General features: G+C 47.4%; 1 protein-coding gene across 1 annotated transcript in view; it reads right to left on the reverse strand.

The window, feature by feature from the left end:
- The window catches only part of LOC135215359 (uncharacterized), a 519,194-nt gene extending 500,306 nt beyond the window's left edge, over nt 1-18,888 (reverse strand). Inside the window, exon 1 of the mRNA XM_064249919.1 lies at nt 18,524-18,888. Within this exon, the coding sequence (XP_064105989.1) occupies nt 18,524-18,615 (92 nt within the window). The 5' untranslated portion in view covers nt 18,616-18,888. The remainder of the gene's footprint in view (nt 1-18,523) is intronic.
- Nucleotides 18,889-19,144: the final 256 nt, after the last annotated feature.

Raw genomic sequence — 19,144 nt, forward strand, 5'->3', positions numbered from 1 at the left:
AGATCCTGAGTGGCTTTCTCAGTTAGCGAATGGGCAATGTCTCTCACCAACTGCGAAGGAAATAAATGCTCAGAGAGAGGCGCATACAGCAAAGCGGATCTCTGCGAAGGAGAGACGGCCTTAGTGAGAAAGGCACTATGACCGCTCTCTTCTTTAGTATTCCCGCACCGAAGAGGAGCACACTTCCGCCGATCCATCTTGAACCGCCTTATCTATGCATGTAAGGATGCTATGCAAGGTTTCAGGGCTTAGTTGTTCTTTTTCATGGGGACTTCTTAGCCATGACCCCAAGGGACCAATCTAGGAAGTTAAACATACTTCTAAGGTGTGAAAAAGTCCACCCTTGAGGAGATGGTCCATTTCCGAAAGACCCCATGTTGCTTTTGCTGAATTCAAGGCATGTCTCCTCGACGAGTCTACGAGACTGGAGAAGTCCGATTCAGCTGAAACAGGCAGAGACAACCCCATGTTTTCTCCCGTTTCGTACCATATGCCTCTCCTGCCCCTTAGTTTAGCGGGAGGCATGCCAAAAGATCGTCCTTCCTAACTCCTTCTTAGTCTTGATCCAGGAGTTCCAGAGATTGTAAGGCCCTTTTCATGGATATGGCCGGCTTCATTTTCAGGAAAGACGAAGACTTGTGTCTCTTCGTACTTGAAAATAGAGAGCGAGGAGAAGGAGGAGCGGCTGGAGTTAATGCATCTCCATATTCTTCTAAGAGAAGAGCAGAAAGAACTTTGTAATTCGAGAGCCCTTCTCTGTTAGTAACTTCGTCCTCCGAGACGTCATCTAAATTAATAGGATCGGAAGGAGAAGGCTCCCTTCCCTCCTCTGTCTCCTCTCTAGATTCTTCCTTTCCGAAGAAGAAGCACTTCTATAAGGAGATTGGCTAGGAGTAACTCTCTCCTTACGTTTATCATTAGGAGAGTCACGTATCACTGCTCTACGCCTGTTAGACTCCTGTCGGTTGTCAAGCTCTTCACGAGGAGAATGCGCCTGGCGTTTAGCAGGAGTATCTCGCTGAGAATACTCCTGAGGCCTGGGGTAGGAGTAACCTGTTTGGAATACTCCTGGCGCCTGACAGTCGTTACACTTTCGAATACTCCTGCCGTCTAGAAGGCGCATCTCGCTCCAAATACTCCTGGCGCCTGTTAGGATTATTAAGCTCAGAATACGTCCTGGCGCTTGGTAGGCGCATCGCGCTCGAAATACTCCTGGCGCCTGGTAGGAGTAAAAAGCGTCCAGAATACTCCTGGCGCCTGGGAGGAGTATCGAGCCAGAGTAATCAAGGCGCTTGGCAGGTAGTATCTCTTCCCGAATACTCCTGACCTACGGATGGCGCATCTAGTTTCAAGAAAATACTCCTGAGGCTTGGTAGGAGTATCGCTCATGGAATGCGCCTTTCGAATAGCAAGTATATTGCGCTTAGCGGGCGCTATACTCCTATCAGGAGTTCTCTCTTCTCCAATTGGCTCTTGTTGCTTGGATGAAGATCTGGGCCTAGAACGATCTACAGTAAAGTCAGGCTCTTTGCTCCTACTTGGCGCCTGGCTCCTAGTTTGGCGCCTGACGCTTGGTAGGAGTTACTTCCGTTTCCCACATCTCGCCTGCCTAACGCACCGCTCCCCCCAGAGATGGCCGCTTGTGCGACAACTCCCCTGGAGGGTTCGTCGCGCCCGACAGGAGATCGGTAGTTTGGTATTCTTCTTAATCAGGTAAGCCTGTCAATCCGTTTTTCTTTTACGGCGTAGGCTCCTTAGAAAGTACTCCTACCAAAGACGCTATTTGCTCCTGTACATTCATCAAAATTCTCCTGGTCGAAGGCTCATTCGAATCAGGAGGAGGAGATCTGGAAGGCGCTCGAGAGTCTTTTCCCTTCCAAGGATCTAAATCCTTTCTAGCTTTCTTGATTACCGAAGGCGCCTCCTCTTCAGAGAAGCGCTCGGGGCTAGAATTAAGCTCAGGTTCTTTCTTTTCAGTTCCTTTTTAGCGGACGTGAAAGCTTCGATTCCTTCTTCCATCCTCTTCTCGGAGAAGCGAACTAGAAGATGAAAAGCACTCACGAAGGACGCTTTTTCTATAGCTGTCCCTGGCAGACTGAGATGTATACGATTCTGCCGAAGGGACGCCTGATCGTTGGGATTTCCAACGACCCCCGTAACAGGCTTTATTCGACTTTCCTTCTCCTCTGGGCCCAGGGAAGAGTTGGAAGAGGTCTAGGCCTGGGAGCGTCGCCAGGGACGACCAGACGCCCCCTCCACTACACTGGGACACTAACATCACTCGAGAAACCACATTCACTTCTCTACCTTCTAATGCTTCCATTTTCTCTTGCTTTTTATTTTTTGAAGGGAAGCTCTGAGTTCCGCTATTTCTGAGGCGGAATCAGAGGATATAAACTTGTGAACGGGCTGAAACAGAATGGGCATAATTAAGAAGAAGAAGAAGCTACAGAACTACTAGACATTTTCCGGCTTTTGTAAGCCGCCTTCCTCTCTATCCTTCTTCTCTTCAAGTAAGAAGTCAGATTTCTTCCATTCTTGCGCACATCAATCTCTCACACTCGTTACACGTATTCTCAATTGGATTCAACCTTTCTACAACCACTGCATGTAGTGTGAGGATCTACTGAAGCTTTCGGAATCCTCACCTTAAACAGCCTTCATTCACACACACTGAAGCTAACACTAGAATCAGACATTCACGAAAATCCAAAGCGAAGTCCAAAAACCAGTCCACGATAGCGAATGCCAAACAACGATCCAAGTAGTCACCCCAAAAATTCAGTCTAAAGATGATCAAAAGCGTTGTGAAAAAAGAATTCCAGTCAGGAGGAAGTAACAACAATGTTGATACTACCGGCGACAGAGAGAATCTGATTAGAAAAACGGGAATAGTTCCTAGTCCTGCTACCCAGAGCAGGGCGTAGACGATCACCTGACCTACCTGTAGCGAGTGCCGCGAAAATTTGAATTTCTGTCGGGGACGATCAATGCCTACCTGAGCGAGTGCCGCGAATTTGAATTTCTGTCTGGGGGACGACGGAGTCGATATATGGTATATCTGACAGGTAAGTTTGAATGTATGAAACTAACTAAACTAAAATAAAGGATTAGAAATCAGCTCCCTGACCCAGCACCGAATCCGCAGATACGTATGGCCCTAGTGAGAAACATTTTTCGTAAGTTTACCCTTACGTCCTCAAGTAGTGGGATGCAAAAACAGAGTTGCATCTCCAGTACGTGGCAGCCAGAATATCCTTCAAAGACATGTTTCTACGGAAAGATAGAGAAGTCGCAATGGCTCTTACCTCATGCGCTTTTACTCTAAGCTGCCGTAAAGAATCGTCATCGCACATCGCATGTGCCTCTGTGATGACTCAAAAAGATTGCCAGCGCATTCTTAGACATGGGCCTTTTTGGGTCTCTGACCGCACACCAGAGACTCTCTAGATTACCCTTAAGCTGTTTCTTTCTCTGCAGGTAAAAATGATATTGTTAAGATACAATAAAGTTTGTTTCATACTTACCTGGCAGATATATATATAGCTGTATTCTCTGAAGTCCGACAGAATTTCTAAAAACTTACGACACACGTAGTGAGTAGGGTGGTTAGTACCCATTCCCGCCGCTGGGAGGCGGGTATCAGGAACCATTCCATTTTCTATCAGATTTCTATCTCCACTGTCTCCTGAGGGGGAGGTGGGGTGGGTACTTAAAATATATATATCTGCCAGGGGTGAAGTATGAACAAACTTTATTGTATCTTAACAATATCATTTTGTTCATGAAACTTACCTGTCAGATATATATATAGCTGAATCCCACCTTTGGCGGTGGGAGAGACAGAAAAGGATTTTAGGAAACATATAAATAGATGATTGACATCTTGGTTCCTACCTGTTAGCATAGCTGACTTCGTGATTACTGTCACCCAGCCTGCTTCTGCTTCACTAGAGTTACCAACAAGGTAGTGACCTGTGTAGTTGGTGCGCTCTAGATGATCTGTCAACGGGGACGGGACCAGGACCACAATGTGACTAGACCATGACCATACTTCTGAGGGCAACGAGGCAAAACCACCGCCTAAGTTAGCCTAACAAAATACTCCCATATACCAAAGGCTAAAAGAAGGGACGACCGCATTCGGCGTCCGACCCTACAACCATAAACATTACAAATATTAAAAACTCACCTACCCTTTTCTATGGGAAAGGATGAGCGCTACCTCCTGCCCCAAAATAGTGTCTGCGGCAACGTATGGTCCAAGAGAGTAACAGTTTTCATATGTTGTTCTCACCTCCCGTAGGTAGTGCGAGGCGAACACTGAGTTACTCCTCCAAAAAGTGGCACTTAAAATATCTGTAAGGGCCATATTTTTCTGAAAGGCTATCGAGGTCGAAATAGCCCTTACTTCGTGCGCGTTAACTTTTAACAGCCTAAAGTCACTGTCTTTGCAAGAAGAGTGCGCCTCCTTCATGGCGTTTCTTAAAAAGAAATGCCAGTGCATTCTTGGACATGGGCATATTTGGTCTCTTGACCGAACACCCATAAGTTCTCCGCAGAACCTCTACAATCCTTTGTTTCTACGAAGATATTCTCAAGAGCCCTAACAGGGCACAGGACTCTTTCCGGCTCTTGACCAATGATCTCTGCCATACCCTTGATCTCGAACGTTTTAGGCCAAGGATTGGAAGGGTTTTTCGTTCTTAGCCAGAAAAGACATACCCAAAGAGCAGACCGCATTATGCCCTTTGAAGCCGACGTGTTTACTAATAGCCTGTATTTCGCTAACTCTCTTCTTCCGTCACCAGAGCAGTTAGGAATACAGTTTTCTTCGTCAAATCTCACAAAGATGTAGAGTAGAGAGGTTCAAAGCGACTTGACATTAAAAACTTGAGGACCACATCCAGGTTCCACGAAGGTAACTTTGGTAGCGGCACCTTGGTGGTCTCGAAAGATCTCAATAGACCATGGAGATCCTCGTTATTAGCGAGGTCAAGACCTCTATGGCGAAAACTACAGATAAGACACTTTCTGTAGCCTTTAAAATGGTTGACACTCAAGCTTCAGATCTTGTCTAAGATAAAGTAGGAAGTCGGCGATCTGGCTCACAGAGGTCGTGGTAGAGGAAACTCCTTTCTTCCTACACCAGCTTCTAAAAGCTGCCCACTTCGATTGGTAAACCGCGATTGATGAAGGTCTCCTCGCGTGGCGATAGCTTTAGCCACAGGTTTCGAAAAACCTCTCGCTCTGGCCAACTTCTGGATAGTCTGAACGCAGTCAGACTCAGAGCGGAGAGGTTTTTGTGGTACCTCTCGAAGTGGGGCTGTTTGAGTAGATCTCTCCTTAACGGAAGAGATCTCGGAAAATCCACCAGGTAGGACATCACCTCTGTGAACCAGTTCGCTGCGGGCCAAAAGGGGGCGATTAAAACGTCAACCTCGTCCCCCTCCGAAGCTGCGAAAAACTTTCTCATCACTTCCCCCAGAATCTTGAAGGGGGGAAATGCGTAGAGATCTAGGCCCGTCCAATCCCATAAAAGGGCGTCTACTGCTACTGCCCCCGGATCGAGAACCGGGGAAGCAGTAAAGAGGGGAGTCTCGCCCCGTTCTTGATGTCGCAAAAATGTCCACCAAAGGACATCCCCCAAAGACCCCACAGCTCCTGACATACGTCCTGATTGAGGGTCCACTCTGTCGGCAGCAACTGTCCTTGTCGACTGAGGAGATCCGCAGACAGGAGTTCTTGACTCTCGACGGTCCGGCAATGAACCTTGTCAAGATCGAGATTTCTCTCGCCTTCGCCCAAAGCAGAATCTCTTTTGCTAGAGCGAACAGGGAGCGAGAGTGTTCCTCCTTGTTTCTTCAAGTATGCCAGGGCTGTGGTGTTGTCCGAGTTGACTTGGACTACTCGACGGGAGACTTTGTTCTGAAAGAACTGGAGCGCTAACTGAACAGCTGCCAGCTCTTTGAAGTTGATATGCCAGGCTACCTGTTCCCCCTGCTCCAGGTGCCTGACACTTCCTCCCCCCCTAGTGTTGCTCCCCACCCCATGGATGACGCGTCTGAGAACAACATTAGGTCGGGGTTCCGAAGCTTGAGGGATATGCCCTCTGACAGCTTCCACGGATCGAGCCACCATCTTAGATGGCTCTTTACCTCTTCTGAGATGGTTAACATCATGTCGAAGTTGTCCTTGTCTGTCCAGTTGTCCAACAGGAAGAACTGAAGAGGTCGGAGGTGTAGCCTCCCCAGGGAAACAAACTTCTCCAGCGAGAAATGTCCCCCAGCAGACTCATCCATTCCCTCACCGAGCATGAATCCTTCCCTAGAAAGGCTGACACTTTTTTCTATGCCTTGTTGCTGACGTTCCTGGGACGGAAAAGCCCGAAAAGCCACTGAATCCATCTGAATCCCCAGATACACGATGGACTGTGTTGGGGTCAGATGTGACTTTTTCGAAGTCACCAGAAGTCCCAGGGACGCAGCTTTAAGACAGAGTCGTTTGCAGGTCCTTCAGGCACCGGGTCTGCGAAGAGGCTCGTATGAGCCAGTCGTCCAGATAGAGCGAGATCCTGATGTTGGAAAGATGGAGCCACCTCGCCACGTTCTTCATTAAGATGGTGAAGACAAATGGGGCCGTACTCAGTCCGAAACAAAGAGCCCTGAACTGAAAGACCTTCCCTTTCAGGACGAACCGAAGGTACTTCATAGATTGGGGATGTATCGGGACGTGAAAGTAGGCGTCCTGCAGGTCGAGTGATACCATCCAATCTCCAGGTCTTAAGGCCCCCAGAACTGACTGAGGTGGTCTCCATCTTGAACCTCTGCTTCTCTTATAAAGAGGTTTTAGACGACTTACGTCCAAGACCGGCCGCCACCCTCCCGATTGTTTCGGTACAAGAAACAATCTGTTGTAAAATCCTGGCGTTGCCAGGTCTAAGACCTGTTCCACTGCTCGCTTCTCGAGCATCTGCTCGAGCAGGTCGAAAAGTATCTTCCGCTTTTCTCGAGGATACGATGGGGACAAGTCCCTGGGAGTGGAAGTCAGCGGGGCGGCTTTACGAAAGGTATCTTGTACCCCTTCTCTATGACGTTGAGAGACCAGGTGTCCGCCTCTCTTTCTCTCCAGGCCTCTCCAAACAACTGCAGCCTGGCTCCTACCAGTGACTGAAGGAAGGATCTCGTCACTTCTTCCCCCTAGACTTAGCCGGGGCTCTACCTCTAGGAAGACTTCTTCCTCGGGGTGACGATCTAGCGGAAGTCCCTCCACGAAAGGGCTTCTGCTTTCTATTCGATTGGACTCCTGAAGACGTGGAAGGGCCAGCAGGACGTCTCGACGACTGAGCCAAAAGGTCTTGAGTGGCTTTTTCCTGAAGACTTACTGCCAGATCCTTCACCATAGCCTGGGGGAAGAGATGACTCGAAAAAGGCGCATACAAAAGTTCTGTCCTCTGGTGAGGGAGAGACCAGACTTAGCCGCAAAGTTGCAATAAGAGCGATCTTTTCTTCAACACGCCTGCTGAAAAATGAGAGGCTAACTCCTCTGAGCCATCCCTGACGGCCTTGTCCAGCATGACAATACACTGGACAGCTCCCCCAAGCTGATCGAATCTGGCTTACGAGACTGGGTTGTCTAAAACTCCGAGACACCAGTCTAAGAAGTTAAGACTTCGAAGGACCTAAAAAGAAAATCCCTTCAAAAGATGGTCAAGTTCGGAAGGTCGTCCACGACACTTTAGCTGATTGCTAAAAGAGATCTCCTAGAGGCATCCACAATGCTGGCGAAATCTCCTTGCGCTGACGTAGGAACCTTCAATCCTAACTCTTCGCCGGTTTCATACCACATCCTGCCTTAATCGCTAAGTCTAGACGGAGGCAGGGCGAAAGTGGTCCTTCCCTTTGCTTTCCTAGACTCCATCCAGGTGTTAACCTTTCGGAAAGCTCTCTTGGTAGACAACGACGTCTTCATTTTCACAAACCCTGGTGTCTTGCTTGCTTTCGACGACGAAAACTGCGATGGAGGAGAAGGAGGGGCAGAAGGAAGGAAGTATCCCCAAACAAACCACGAAGCAGCCGAAAAGCCAATACTTGGTAGTCTGAAGAAGCCCGACGTCGAAGGTTGTTCTTCGTCAACATCCTCAGAAGAACAGCTTAGTTCCCCTTCTTCCTTACCCGAGTGAAAACCCCAAAGGAAGAGGCAAAAGTCCTTTCGCTCCAAGTCTCATGTCAGAACGATGACGAGAAGAAGAGGGTAGTGGAACTTAACAGAACCCTTAACAGTCACAGGGTCAGAACTCACCACTTGAGGAGAACGTGAAGATGTAGGAAGACGTGAAGCGTCAGCAAAAGCCTCGGGAACAGCGTCCGAGTGATAGCGAACTTCCACATTCTCGCTCCAAAGTACTCTTACGACTATGTTTACTAGCGTCCATCGGAGCATCCAACCTAGCGTCCTTCCGAGCGTCCAACGAAGCGTCCAAATCAGCGCCCAACTGAGTGTCCCAGCGAAGCGTCAAAAGAAGTGTCGAGCGGAGCGTCTCTCCTAATGTCCAGCGAAGCGTCCTACGAGCGTCCCGTTGAGCGTCGACACGAGCATGTCGAAGAGAGCAGAACGTACTGAAGTTCGTCCGAAAGGAACAACATCGTCGCCAGCAGAAACGTCGAAGTCGGAATGCCGAGCGTCTTCTGGACGAGAAGAGAGGGGAGCGTGATGAGACCTCTCTCTTTCATGACGTCTACCGCCACCTCTAGACGAACACTGGGGAGCAGAACGAAGTCTAGAGGGCAAAATACCAGGAGACGGGGACAAAAAAGGAGGAGCAGGTGGAGAAGACTGTCTTGTTCTCTTGATCGGAAGTCTGTCGTCTTTCTTGCGACGAAGAACCGTCTCCTTCTGCTTAAGTAAACGCGTCCAGTTTGCTGTTGCATAGCAAGGATTATCTCAGTCTGAGAAGTCTCCTTACGAGGAGACGAGCTGTGCCTGTGAGAAGGCGAGGGCGAGGGGACGCCCTTCTTCCTTCTCCCAGGAACAGCCTTGGCTCTGAGCGACTGGGGCGCTCGAAGGCGTCATCATCAGATGACGTCCTAGACGACTTCTGGGGCGGAAAGGCTACGCTTTCCGGAGAAGAATGCCAATCAGACATAGCATGACGTGAAGCGTCTTGATCTTGAAGAGTCCTCTTCAAAGGTCGCGAATCCGGACGAGATTCCCTCACCCCTTGCGCGGGGAGGACGCGTCGGAAGACGAGAAAGAATCTCTCAGGATGCGTGCTCCGAGCACGCTCCTTAGGCAGCCTGGGATGCGTCCACAGGAACTGCTGAAGGACGTCAGATCGGTGGGGGATCCCCGTAACCCTCCTTCGGCCTTCGACATGCCCTCTCCCTGAGTCCTGGGAGTCCGGCAGAGGTCCCAGCCATAGAGGCGCTATAGGGCCGATCTGACGCCCCCCTCCACTTCACTAGGGGCACTATCACTGCACTTAGATTGCCTGTTTTTCAAGGGCAAAAACTTTAGATTCAAGCGTTTTCAATGAATCCAGAATAGGCGAAAGGGCATTACCCTCCACAGACACCACTTGAGGGCCCAGAAGGCAACACTACGGGGTTAGGAGACACAAAATCTAAAGGAGGGTTAGAAGGGGTTACATTAAGACCTTGTTCTGCTACCCGATTTACTCCTGGAGGAAGACCTCCTGATCCTGTCACGCTCTAATTTATTTACGTAGGATTCATACGTCTTCCATTGTACATCATCCAAACTTTCGCACTCATTACAGCAAAAATCATACTTACAAACTTGTCCCCTACAACCTTTACACAATGTGTGAGGATCAACCAAGGCTTTTGGTAGCCTCGCCTTGCATTCATCCTTTCAAACACACCTGGCGCTAGCCCGAACTAGATCCAGACATATTTAAGGAAAAAACCAAGCCAAATTCAAAACAATCCAAAGTCACGTATGCCAAGCTATCGATCCAAAAACAAAAAACCAAAAAGTCAAGAGGATACTCAAGCCAATGAAAAGTTTTCCAAAATCCTGAGGCGGAGGTGTGTAAACAGTTGTTTACCAACACCGGCGACAGAAGAAATCTGATAGAAAATGGGAATGGTTCCTGATACCCGGCTCCCAGCGGCGGGAATGGGTACTAACCACCCTACTCCACTACGTGTGTCGTAAAAGATTTTAGAAATTCTGTCGGACTTCAGAGATACAGCTATATATATCTGACAGGTAAGTTTCATGAACAAACTTAAGGGTCCTGACAGGACAAGAGACCTTGCTATCTCTTCCCCCACTAAGTGGGAGAGTCCCTTTAACCTCGAAGCTTCTAGGCCATGGTTTCGAGGGATTTTGTTTTCATTTTTAGCCAGGAATAAGGGCTTAAATAGAACAAATAGCAGAGTCCCCTTTAAACCCCCAACTCTCGAGTCCAGGGCTTGCAATTCACTCGTCCTCTTTGCAGTGGCAAGAGCCATTAGAAAAATACACTTCCTCGTCAGGTCCCTGAACGAAGCCTGATGGGGAGGCTCAAACTTACTAGAGGTCAGGAATTTAAGAACCACGTCCAAATTCCAGCTAGGTGTAGAGAGGACTTTCTCTTGGAGATCTTGAAGGATCTGATGAGATCATGTAGATCTTTATCTTCCGCTATCTTCAGGGCCCCACCTATTTTTGAAGACAGCCGGAGAGCATACTCCGATATCCTTTAATCGTAGAGACTGGCCAGTTGACATTCTTCTCTCCAAAAAGAAAGAGAAGGAAGTCAGCAATACTGGTCCTCAAGAAGTACTGAAAAGGACAGCTTTCTTCGATGCTGCAGCCAACCGTCCTAAAGACTTCCCACTTCGATTGGTACACCCATAAGGTTGAAGACCTGCGGGCTCTGGTGATTGCACTAGCAGCCTTTGGCGAAAAGCCTCTCGCTCTGACGAGTCTTTCGATAGTCGAAATGCAGTCAGGCAGAGAGCGGGGAGGTTTTGTGAAACCTCTCGAAGTGGGGTTGTCTGAGCAGATCTCGTCCTTAGTGGAAGAGATCTGGGAAAGTCCACCGTCCATTCCAGTACCTCTGTGAACCATTCTTGAGCGGGCCAGAAGGGAACGATTTAGGGTCAGACTCGTTCCTGTCGAGGATACGAACTTTCTTATCACTTCCCCCACCAGTTTGAATGGGGAAAGGGCGTACGCATCGATGCCTGACCAGTCCAGTAGGAGAAGCGTCGATTGCTATTGCTCTCGGATCTGCTATCGAAGAGCAGAAGTTGTCCAGTCTCCTGTTCTGATATGTGGCAAAACAGGTCTACATGTGGCCTGCCCCACAGGGCCCAAAGTCTTAAGCACACGTCATGATTGAGGGTCCACTCTGTTGGTAGGACTTGGTTCCTCCTGCTCAACAGGTCCGCCCTCACATTCCTTTCTCTCCCTGTAACGAATCTGGTAAGGAGCGTGATCCCTCTCTCCTCCGCCCAGATAAGAAGTTTCTTGCAATCTCCGTAAAGGGAGAAGGAGTGTGTTCCTCCTTGCTTGCGTATGTAAGCCAGAGAACGTGGTGTTTTCCGCTCCGAATTGACTTGGACCACCATGCCTCTGACTTCTGACTCTAAAGACTTGAGGCTAGAGATATCGCAAACAGTTCTTTCTTTCGCGTTGATGTGCCAGGACACCTGTTCCCCCTTTCAGGTGCCTGACACCTCCTTCGCCCCTAGTGTTGCTCCCAACCTGACTCTTGACGCGTCTGAGAACAACCCTAAGATGCAGGCTCGGTTCAGCAGGGACAAGCCTTTGTTCATCTTTAGAGAGCTATCACCACTGAGGTGCTCCTTTACCTCCTGAAGAATAGGGAAGAATCTGCCAGGTCTTCCAACTTTTGATTCCACATCCTTTTGAGGTAGAACTGTAGAGGTCCTCAAGTTGAGCCTCCCTAGAGAAAAGAACTGCTCCAGCGAGGAAAAGGTCCCAGCAGACTCAGCCATTCCCTCGCGGAGCTTCGCTCTTTCTCTAAGAAGACTGTCACTTTTTCCAGCCCCGGATCGAGCCTTTCCTGGATGGAATACCCGAAAACCCGAGAATCCATCCGAATCCCCAGATAGACAAGGTTTCTGACTGGGATCATCTGGGACTTCTCGAGGTTTACCAGCAATCCAAGAGACCGGGTCGTCAAAAGTCGTATTCAAGATCCTCCAGACATTGCCGTTCCGAATTGGCTCGTATAAGCCAGTCGTCCAGATATATAGAAATCCTCACCCCCTTCAAATGTAACCATCTGGCTACATTTTTCATGAGGCCCGTAAAAACTTTGCAGGGTCCGTCGACAGGCCGAAGCACAAGCCCTGAACTGGAATATCTTCCTTGGATCATAAATCGGAGATACTTCATTGAGGATGGATGAAGAGGTACTTTGGAAATATGCATTCTGAGGTCCAGGGAGACCATAACCAATCCCCTGGACGCAGAGCCGCAAGAACCGAGGAAAGTCCGTCTCCACCCCCCGAGCTTTTGGCCTCACGCCTGGATGGAGCTTTGCAGCTAGAAAGCGGCTCGCGCTGGCTGGAGCCTCGCGCTTGTGTTGGCGCCTTGAAGCTGGGTGGCGCACACGGCTGGAGAGAGCCGAGCGCTTGTTGGCGCTCACGGCTTGCAAGCGCCTCGCGCCTGCAGAGAGAAGAGCGAGAAACAGGAGGATCGTGAAAATAAAAAAAAAAAAATTTCCAGGTGAGAGCGCCTGGCGCTTTCTCGAAGAAACACTCTCTTCCTGAGAGGCGATAGTCTTGGTCAGAGGACGTATGGCTCTCTGATCGGCAGTGATACGTCCTTTCTGCGAGGAGTGTCCTTAACAAGGTCACCCACAAGAGACTAAATCTGCTCCTGCAGATTAATTAAGAAGGATCTTCGTGGTAGTGCCCTCTTGATCCACACTTCAAAGGGAGGAGAAAGAGGTCTAGACGTCGAAGGAGAATCCAAACAAGGCGCTGGGCTGAAAGGGGCTCTCCTGGCTCTATTCCTGTCCGCATGGAGACTCCTCTGGGAAACGCTCTGTGCTGGAATCCACAAGCTGCTAGGGAGCTTTCCAAGTCCTCTTCAAGGGGGCGCGACTCCTCCGCCGAACTCCAACCGCGCCTGGGAGAAGCAGAATCGGACGAAGAAAAGCACTCTTCAGGATGCCTTTGTTTACAACGGCAATCCCTGGCAGTCTGGGACGATACAACAGAACCTGCCGAAGGGATGCCAGACTGGTGGGGATTCTCCACAACCTCCGTACGGCTTTCGACATTCCTCCTCCTCTGGGCCTGGGAGTTATGGAGAGGTCTAGGCCTGGAAGTGTTGCAGAGCCGATCAGACGTCCCTCCATCGCACTGGGAACACTGCAATCACTGAGCACTGCACTTTTAACCTTCAAATGCTCGCATTGGAGCTCCATCCTTTTTAAAGCGACTTTCATGTTAGCCAACTCCTAAGACGAATCCAAGGGTTCGTGAAGGGTGAAGGAGCTGAAACCGTAGGAGAGATGCTACGACTACATTATGGATAGGATAGATCTACCGTATTCTGAACTGGCTCGTTAGAACAAGGACCTCTCGTGCTTCTAGAGGAAGCCTTTCTAATCCTATCCTTCTCTAACTTCAAGTAGGAAGTTAGAGCACTCTATCCTTCCTCATCAGACTTCACACTCCTTACAAGGATTAGTAAATGAACAATCATTCTCCCTACACCTCTTACATACTGTGTGAGGGTCTACCGAACCCTTTGGTAGCCTCAACATTACACCCCTCATTCATACCACACTAATTACATAAGAAGAGTCCAACATTATAAAAAAATCCAAAGCGTAATCAAAAACAGTCCACAAAAGCGTATGCCAATCCAACAATCAATACTTCACCAAAAAGACAGTCCAGATGATAGAAGGCGAACGAAAAGCGAAAATCAGGTCAGGAGGGTGGAACCAACAACAATGTTGTAGGAACCAGCGACGAGAAAATCTGATTAGAAAACGGGAATGATTCCTAGTCCCGCCACCCAGTGGCGGGAGGGTAGATCACCTGACCTACCTGTAGCGTGTATGCGAAATTTGAATTTCTGTTGGGAACGACGGAGTCTATAGCTAAGTATACGTATATCTGACAGGTAAGTTGAATGTGCAAAAAGATAGAATCTTACACTGCTTGTACTGGGGAAACAGTGAGGCAATTCAAATACTTGCTAATCAATTTGTCAATTCAAAGGGATGGCTTCTCAAAAGGAAAACGGTGATTGCAGACGTCCCCTGACTCCGTATTGCAGAAACTAGTCTACTTGAAAGGCAGGAACTATCCAAAACCTCTAGCAGGACCTTTTCTTCTCTAAAGTCTGCTCGACGTCGAGATAACAAGAAATAATTCGTCCACTCCTAAAGACGACTAGACTAGTATCCAACCAACTCCCGAGCAACTTTTTTTCTGATCCTTCGTCAGTTCCTTCGTCTCTAGTCTCTCTCTGACGATCTCTGCTGCTGATCTCTCACTGATATTCTGACCAGTGGTTCTTACTGAGGATATCTCTCTGTGACTAACTGGTGTCTCTCTTCTACGATCTCTGCTTCCTCCTGCTACGACTGTCGTATTTATATGGCACTCTGGGGGCGGAGCCTACGGCGAGCGTCACAGACTCGCGAGATTTCTGGAAGTTCTTAGATGAATCTAGACGAGGTATTGCATCAGAAATTGCGACATTTCTCCCGACACATTGGAGCGTGTTGCGCTCCATAACACACCCGACGATTCCAGAACAGCCGCGAGAACAGGCGCCTCCAACATGGGCGCGAAAGCCTCCTTACTGAACTTCTCGAAAATGCGTTCTCCTTTCCTTCATCTTCCTTTGCTATGAAGCAATTACCATCACACCGGTCAATGGGTGACCGGAGCAGCACCCGCCAGATGACGCAGCAGCCCCCGAACGCTCGCTATGCCCTGGAGACCTAGCAAGAACCATACCTGGCCGAGGTCGTCACCCGCAGCAGAAGCACCTGAGGAGGCAAAGGTTGGGTTAGTAGGAGGGGTTACCCCTCACACGGGGGGGGAGCAAGCCCCACCCCGAGTGAACGGAAGACCCCGAATACAACTGCACGTCGGGTATCTCGCCCCCTCCTTTACGCTCGATGGATCGGGTGAAGAGAAGGAACGAGAAACCCTCCCCCCCAAAGGGGAAGCAGCCATACGCGGGAGCTGCAATGGCGGCAGGAAGGAAGAAGACGTGTCTGTGACCAAGGGAGTTGCCGGAGAGCTTTCCGAGGACTCCTAGGCAGGCTTACGTCGCTTCCTCCTACCCTCATAGATCATCTACTTCTCCTGGGACCAGGAATTACATATATCACAGGGCTCGGCCAGAGAGCATTCATGCCCCCGGCATCGAGCACATAATACATGGGGATTCGGGAAAGGAGCGGAAGGCCCCACACTTATGGCCCTCCACACCAGGGCAAACTCTGCGGCTGATGGGGGGCGCGGGGACAGCTCCAATTCATGAGGATCCATAATAATAATAATAAAAAAAATACAATGTACATGTACTTACAGTATTTCTCACACACACAAACAAACCAAGTTTGAGAAAAAACACAAAGCATACGACAAAGAAGGCGGGCAGAGTGATAATTAGAAACACGTAAACATCCACCAAACGCGACCGAAAGCAAAGTGGTTCATCATCTCCCAGTCGCGCGGTGCATGCACTGTCAGACAGGCAGTTAACTACCAAACTCCCTTGTTCAAAGCTTACGACCATTCCAGCTGCCGCAAGTTACCTTCCTATTGTAAAGGACCGATGGTTTGTATTCATATCGGAACAAATTAATATTCAAATCTCGTATTTATTTCACAGAGAATATTAAAACCACATATTTATAAGGTACAGTAATTTGTTTTTACTAGGTATACTAACCTACAAACAGCCCAGTGACTTGTATCTCCGCTTGATGACTACATGAAGTCAAAAGTTATTTTTTAATACCTTCCTATGCATTACAGTATTACCAAAGAGTGACACACTTAGACCTTAGGTGTGAAAGTCTTGTGCAGATGAAACTAATAAAAATTTAATGGGGGCAAAAAAAAAATCTTTTCTGGACTGATGGGTTTTAAATTTTTACTAGACTCAGAAATCTCTCTGCTTTTTCCAAGGCTGGCAGAAACACTGCCACCCATAAGCTGAGACTATAGAGCACACGTCATATCCTAATCTGGAGGCTTCAGTTTGCAGAGTGGGGCAAGACAATTCAAAGCTCAAGACCACAGAGACCTCAAATGAAGGAAAGTTAAAATAAAAGCAGCATACAGTCTTTAAAAACATACTGTATAACCACAAATATTTTACTGTAATATGTCTAATACAGATGGAAAATTTTTCTCTTTGGTTTTAAAAGTTTTAGGTGATTCTACATAAAAGCTCCACACAGATATCCTTCATTAATATTTTTTTTTATGAATATGGAAAAAGGTGTTTACATATCTGTACATGTAATGCAGTACAGATGAGGTAATTTGTAATATTTTCTGTGACAGAAAAATTTACCATCTTTGGTTAATGTTTTTTTATGTTCACCCCAAGGCACTGGTACTAAACATGGTGTCCAAAGTAGCTTTTTTCTAGAGTTACCTAGTTTCATATTAAATAAAAACCTGTACAATGTCCACATGCTGCCAAGGAAGGCAAGAATAATTTACCCATATTAGCCCAGAAGAAAACTGACAGTAATCAACCACAAGGCGATCAGTCCTCTATACGTTAGGGGTTTTTAAACCTCAATGGAGGGTTAGGATTGGATGCATCTCTGTACTACTCAATCTAAAGCTAAAAACCCTTGTCTTGGTAAAATTTTACTTTGAACCTTTATTGTATTTTGGACTTGGAAATACTGTATAATTTGCCTGTATCATTACATGTGCTTTGAATATTTCTGAAGTTTAATTTGTTAGCAATGATCCTATTCTAACAGACCTAAGCTAACCTAACCTAGGATGCCAGGACCTTACCATGGTGAATGATGATATATAGCATAGGCTGTCAAACACTTAAGAAATTCATAGTCGAATGGTTTTCAAGGTGAAACAGGAGGAAAACCTCACAGTTGCACTATGAAACAATGGTTAGGAGAGGGTGGAAAATAAGGTCGAAAGACAATATGAACAAATTTATACAGTAAAAGGAATGAAAGGGGTCGCAGCTACGGGCCAAAGAGATGCTGAAAAGAACCTTAGGTGCAATGACGGCACTAACCCCTACGGAACTGGCTCCGTATCATATTTTTACCATAACAATGAGACCTTTGTCAACACATGATTTCCTCATTTGCCCTATTGGGATACAAAGGTCCTTGCATTTCACTCATTTTGTAATTCCCAACCCAAAAGCCTGTTCTCCCAAAATTGCAAGACTAAAATACAAATATAAAACCTAAAATTACAGCCACAGGCCAGTGCTAGGACCTTATGAGCAAGAACCCGTGCTGGCATAAGGCCAGCTAAATCTAAAACACCAAAGCTGGGACCTAGGCCTATGATAAGGTCATTCAGTGCTGAAAGGGAAACTAAGCTAAAAATGAAGCAATGGTTAGAGGTAAACCCAACCAGACCTTACCTTCCTATACTAGGGCGGCACCATGCAAAGTTTGGCTGAGGGGCAGGCCCCAAAAGGACCCCCCACCCAAAGATAGAATATGATTTTAGGCTTATATGACAAGCACTAGGACCTTAGGTACCTACATTAGGATCATTCAGCACTAAAAGGAAAGCTAACAGTGAAAAGGTCTGAAAGGTGTAGGAATTGAATTGAATATGCAATTTAGGTCACAGGCCAAGTACCGGGATCTGAGGCCATTCAGTGCTGAAACGGAAACTGACAGTAAAAGGGTTGATAGGTGTAAAACAGGAGGAAAACCTCGCAGTTGCACTAGTAGGAGTATGAAGCAATTGTTAGGAGGGTGGAAAGTAAGACGGAGGTTAGCTACCTAGCTAATAGGAACGAAAGGAGTTGCAACTTGGGCCGAAGGCATGTTGCAAAGAATCTTCTGTAATGCCTACAGTGCACCACATCAGGTGCACTGACGGCATTAACTCCCCTACGGAAGAAAGCTGTAGGGTAAAATACTAAGTGGCCGGCCTCTACTGTAGCACGACCACTTTCCCGAAAAAGTATACTTTAACACGTCCTGTTACCCAAGATACACATTAGTAGTCAAGAGCAAGTGTCCAAGAACCTTAGGTAGATCCTACAGGACACCGCGTGAGGTGTACTGACAGCACTGCAGGATAGGTATAAGGGTGGGGTCCAGTATCTCTAAATGTACTCATTGTGGCTAAAAATACTAAAAAGTCATACCTAAATGTTCCAAGGACCCATCATAGTATGGAGAGTGATCCTTTGTGGGGACATGGCCAAAATCCCTTTCAAAAAAATAACGAGGAGGGTTAGGCGTAGCCTAGGCTATGACAGACCTAAAAAAAATTAAAAAAAGCTAGGCTAGCTTAGCTACAATAGGCTTAGGTATACTCACCTCAAATTTTCATCTTCCTTTGAACTGTGGGCCTCTGATGGGGGCAGCATTGCTTTTTCGGAGGCAAACCTTTTTTCCCTCGATTCCGCCATTACTGCGGTGCCGGTGCGTAATTAAGAAGACCGGGAACGGGAGGGAGCCGAACAACGACGATGGATCTACAGAATGTCAAACTCCTCTTCTACTCCTGTTTTAGTAGACCTTCTTATTCTTAACACAGACGAAGCAGCAGCTTCATCTGATGATTATCATATATCTGTTGTTACTTCCACAGACTGAACTGAGGAATTAATCTGGAATATCATATAAAACCCAACACTATGGTTCATCTAATGTCTGAGTTCCTCTAGCGACTAGTGATAGTATTAGTGGGTTGGGGTTACTGCGTGGGTATTAATACTTTTATCACTCGAGATATATAGCACTAATAAGTGAATTAGACTAATTAACGTTACTCCAGTCTCATCTGCTATAGTTTCTTCATGCAAAAAACCTCGAGTTTACGTTCAGAGAAAAGATTAAAGTTTTTATTTCTCCGTCAGTTCCAGAGTTTCATGTATGATAGTACATCGGCAAGGAAACTTAAGATACAGTTTTTTTTAAATCTTCGGACATAGTATA

The sequence above is a fragment of the Macrobrachium nipponense genome, chromosome 5 (genome assembly GCF_015104395.2).
Source record: "Macrobrachium nipponense isolate FS-2020 chromosome 5, ASM1510439v2, whole genome shotgun sequence".
In the NCBI taxonomy this organism is placed as follows: Eukaryota; Metazoa; Arthropoda; class Malacostraca; order Decapoda; family Palaemonidae; genus Macrobrachium; species Macrobrachium nipponense.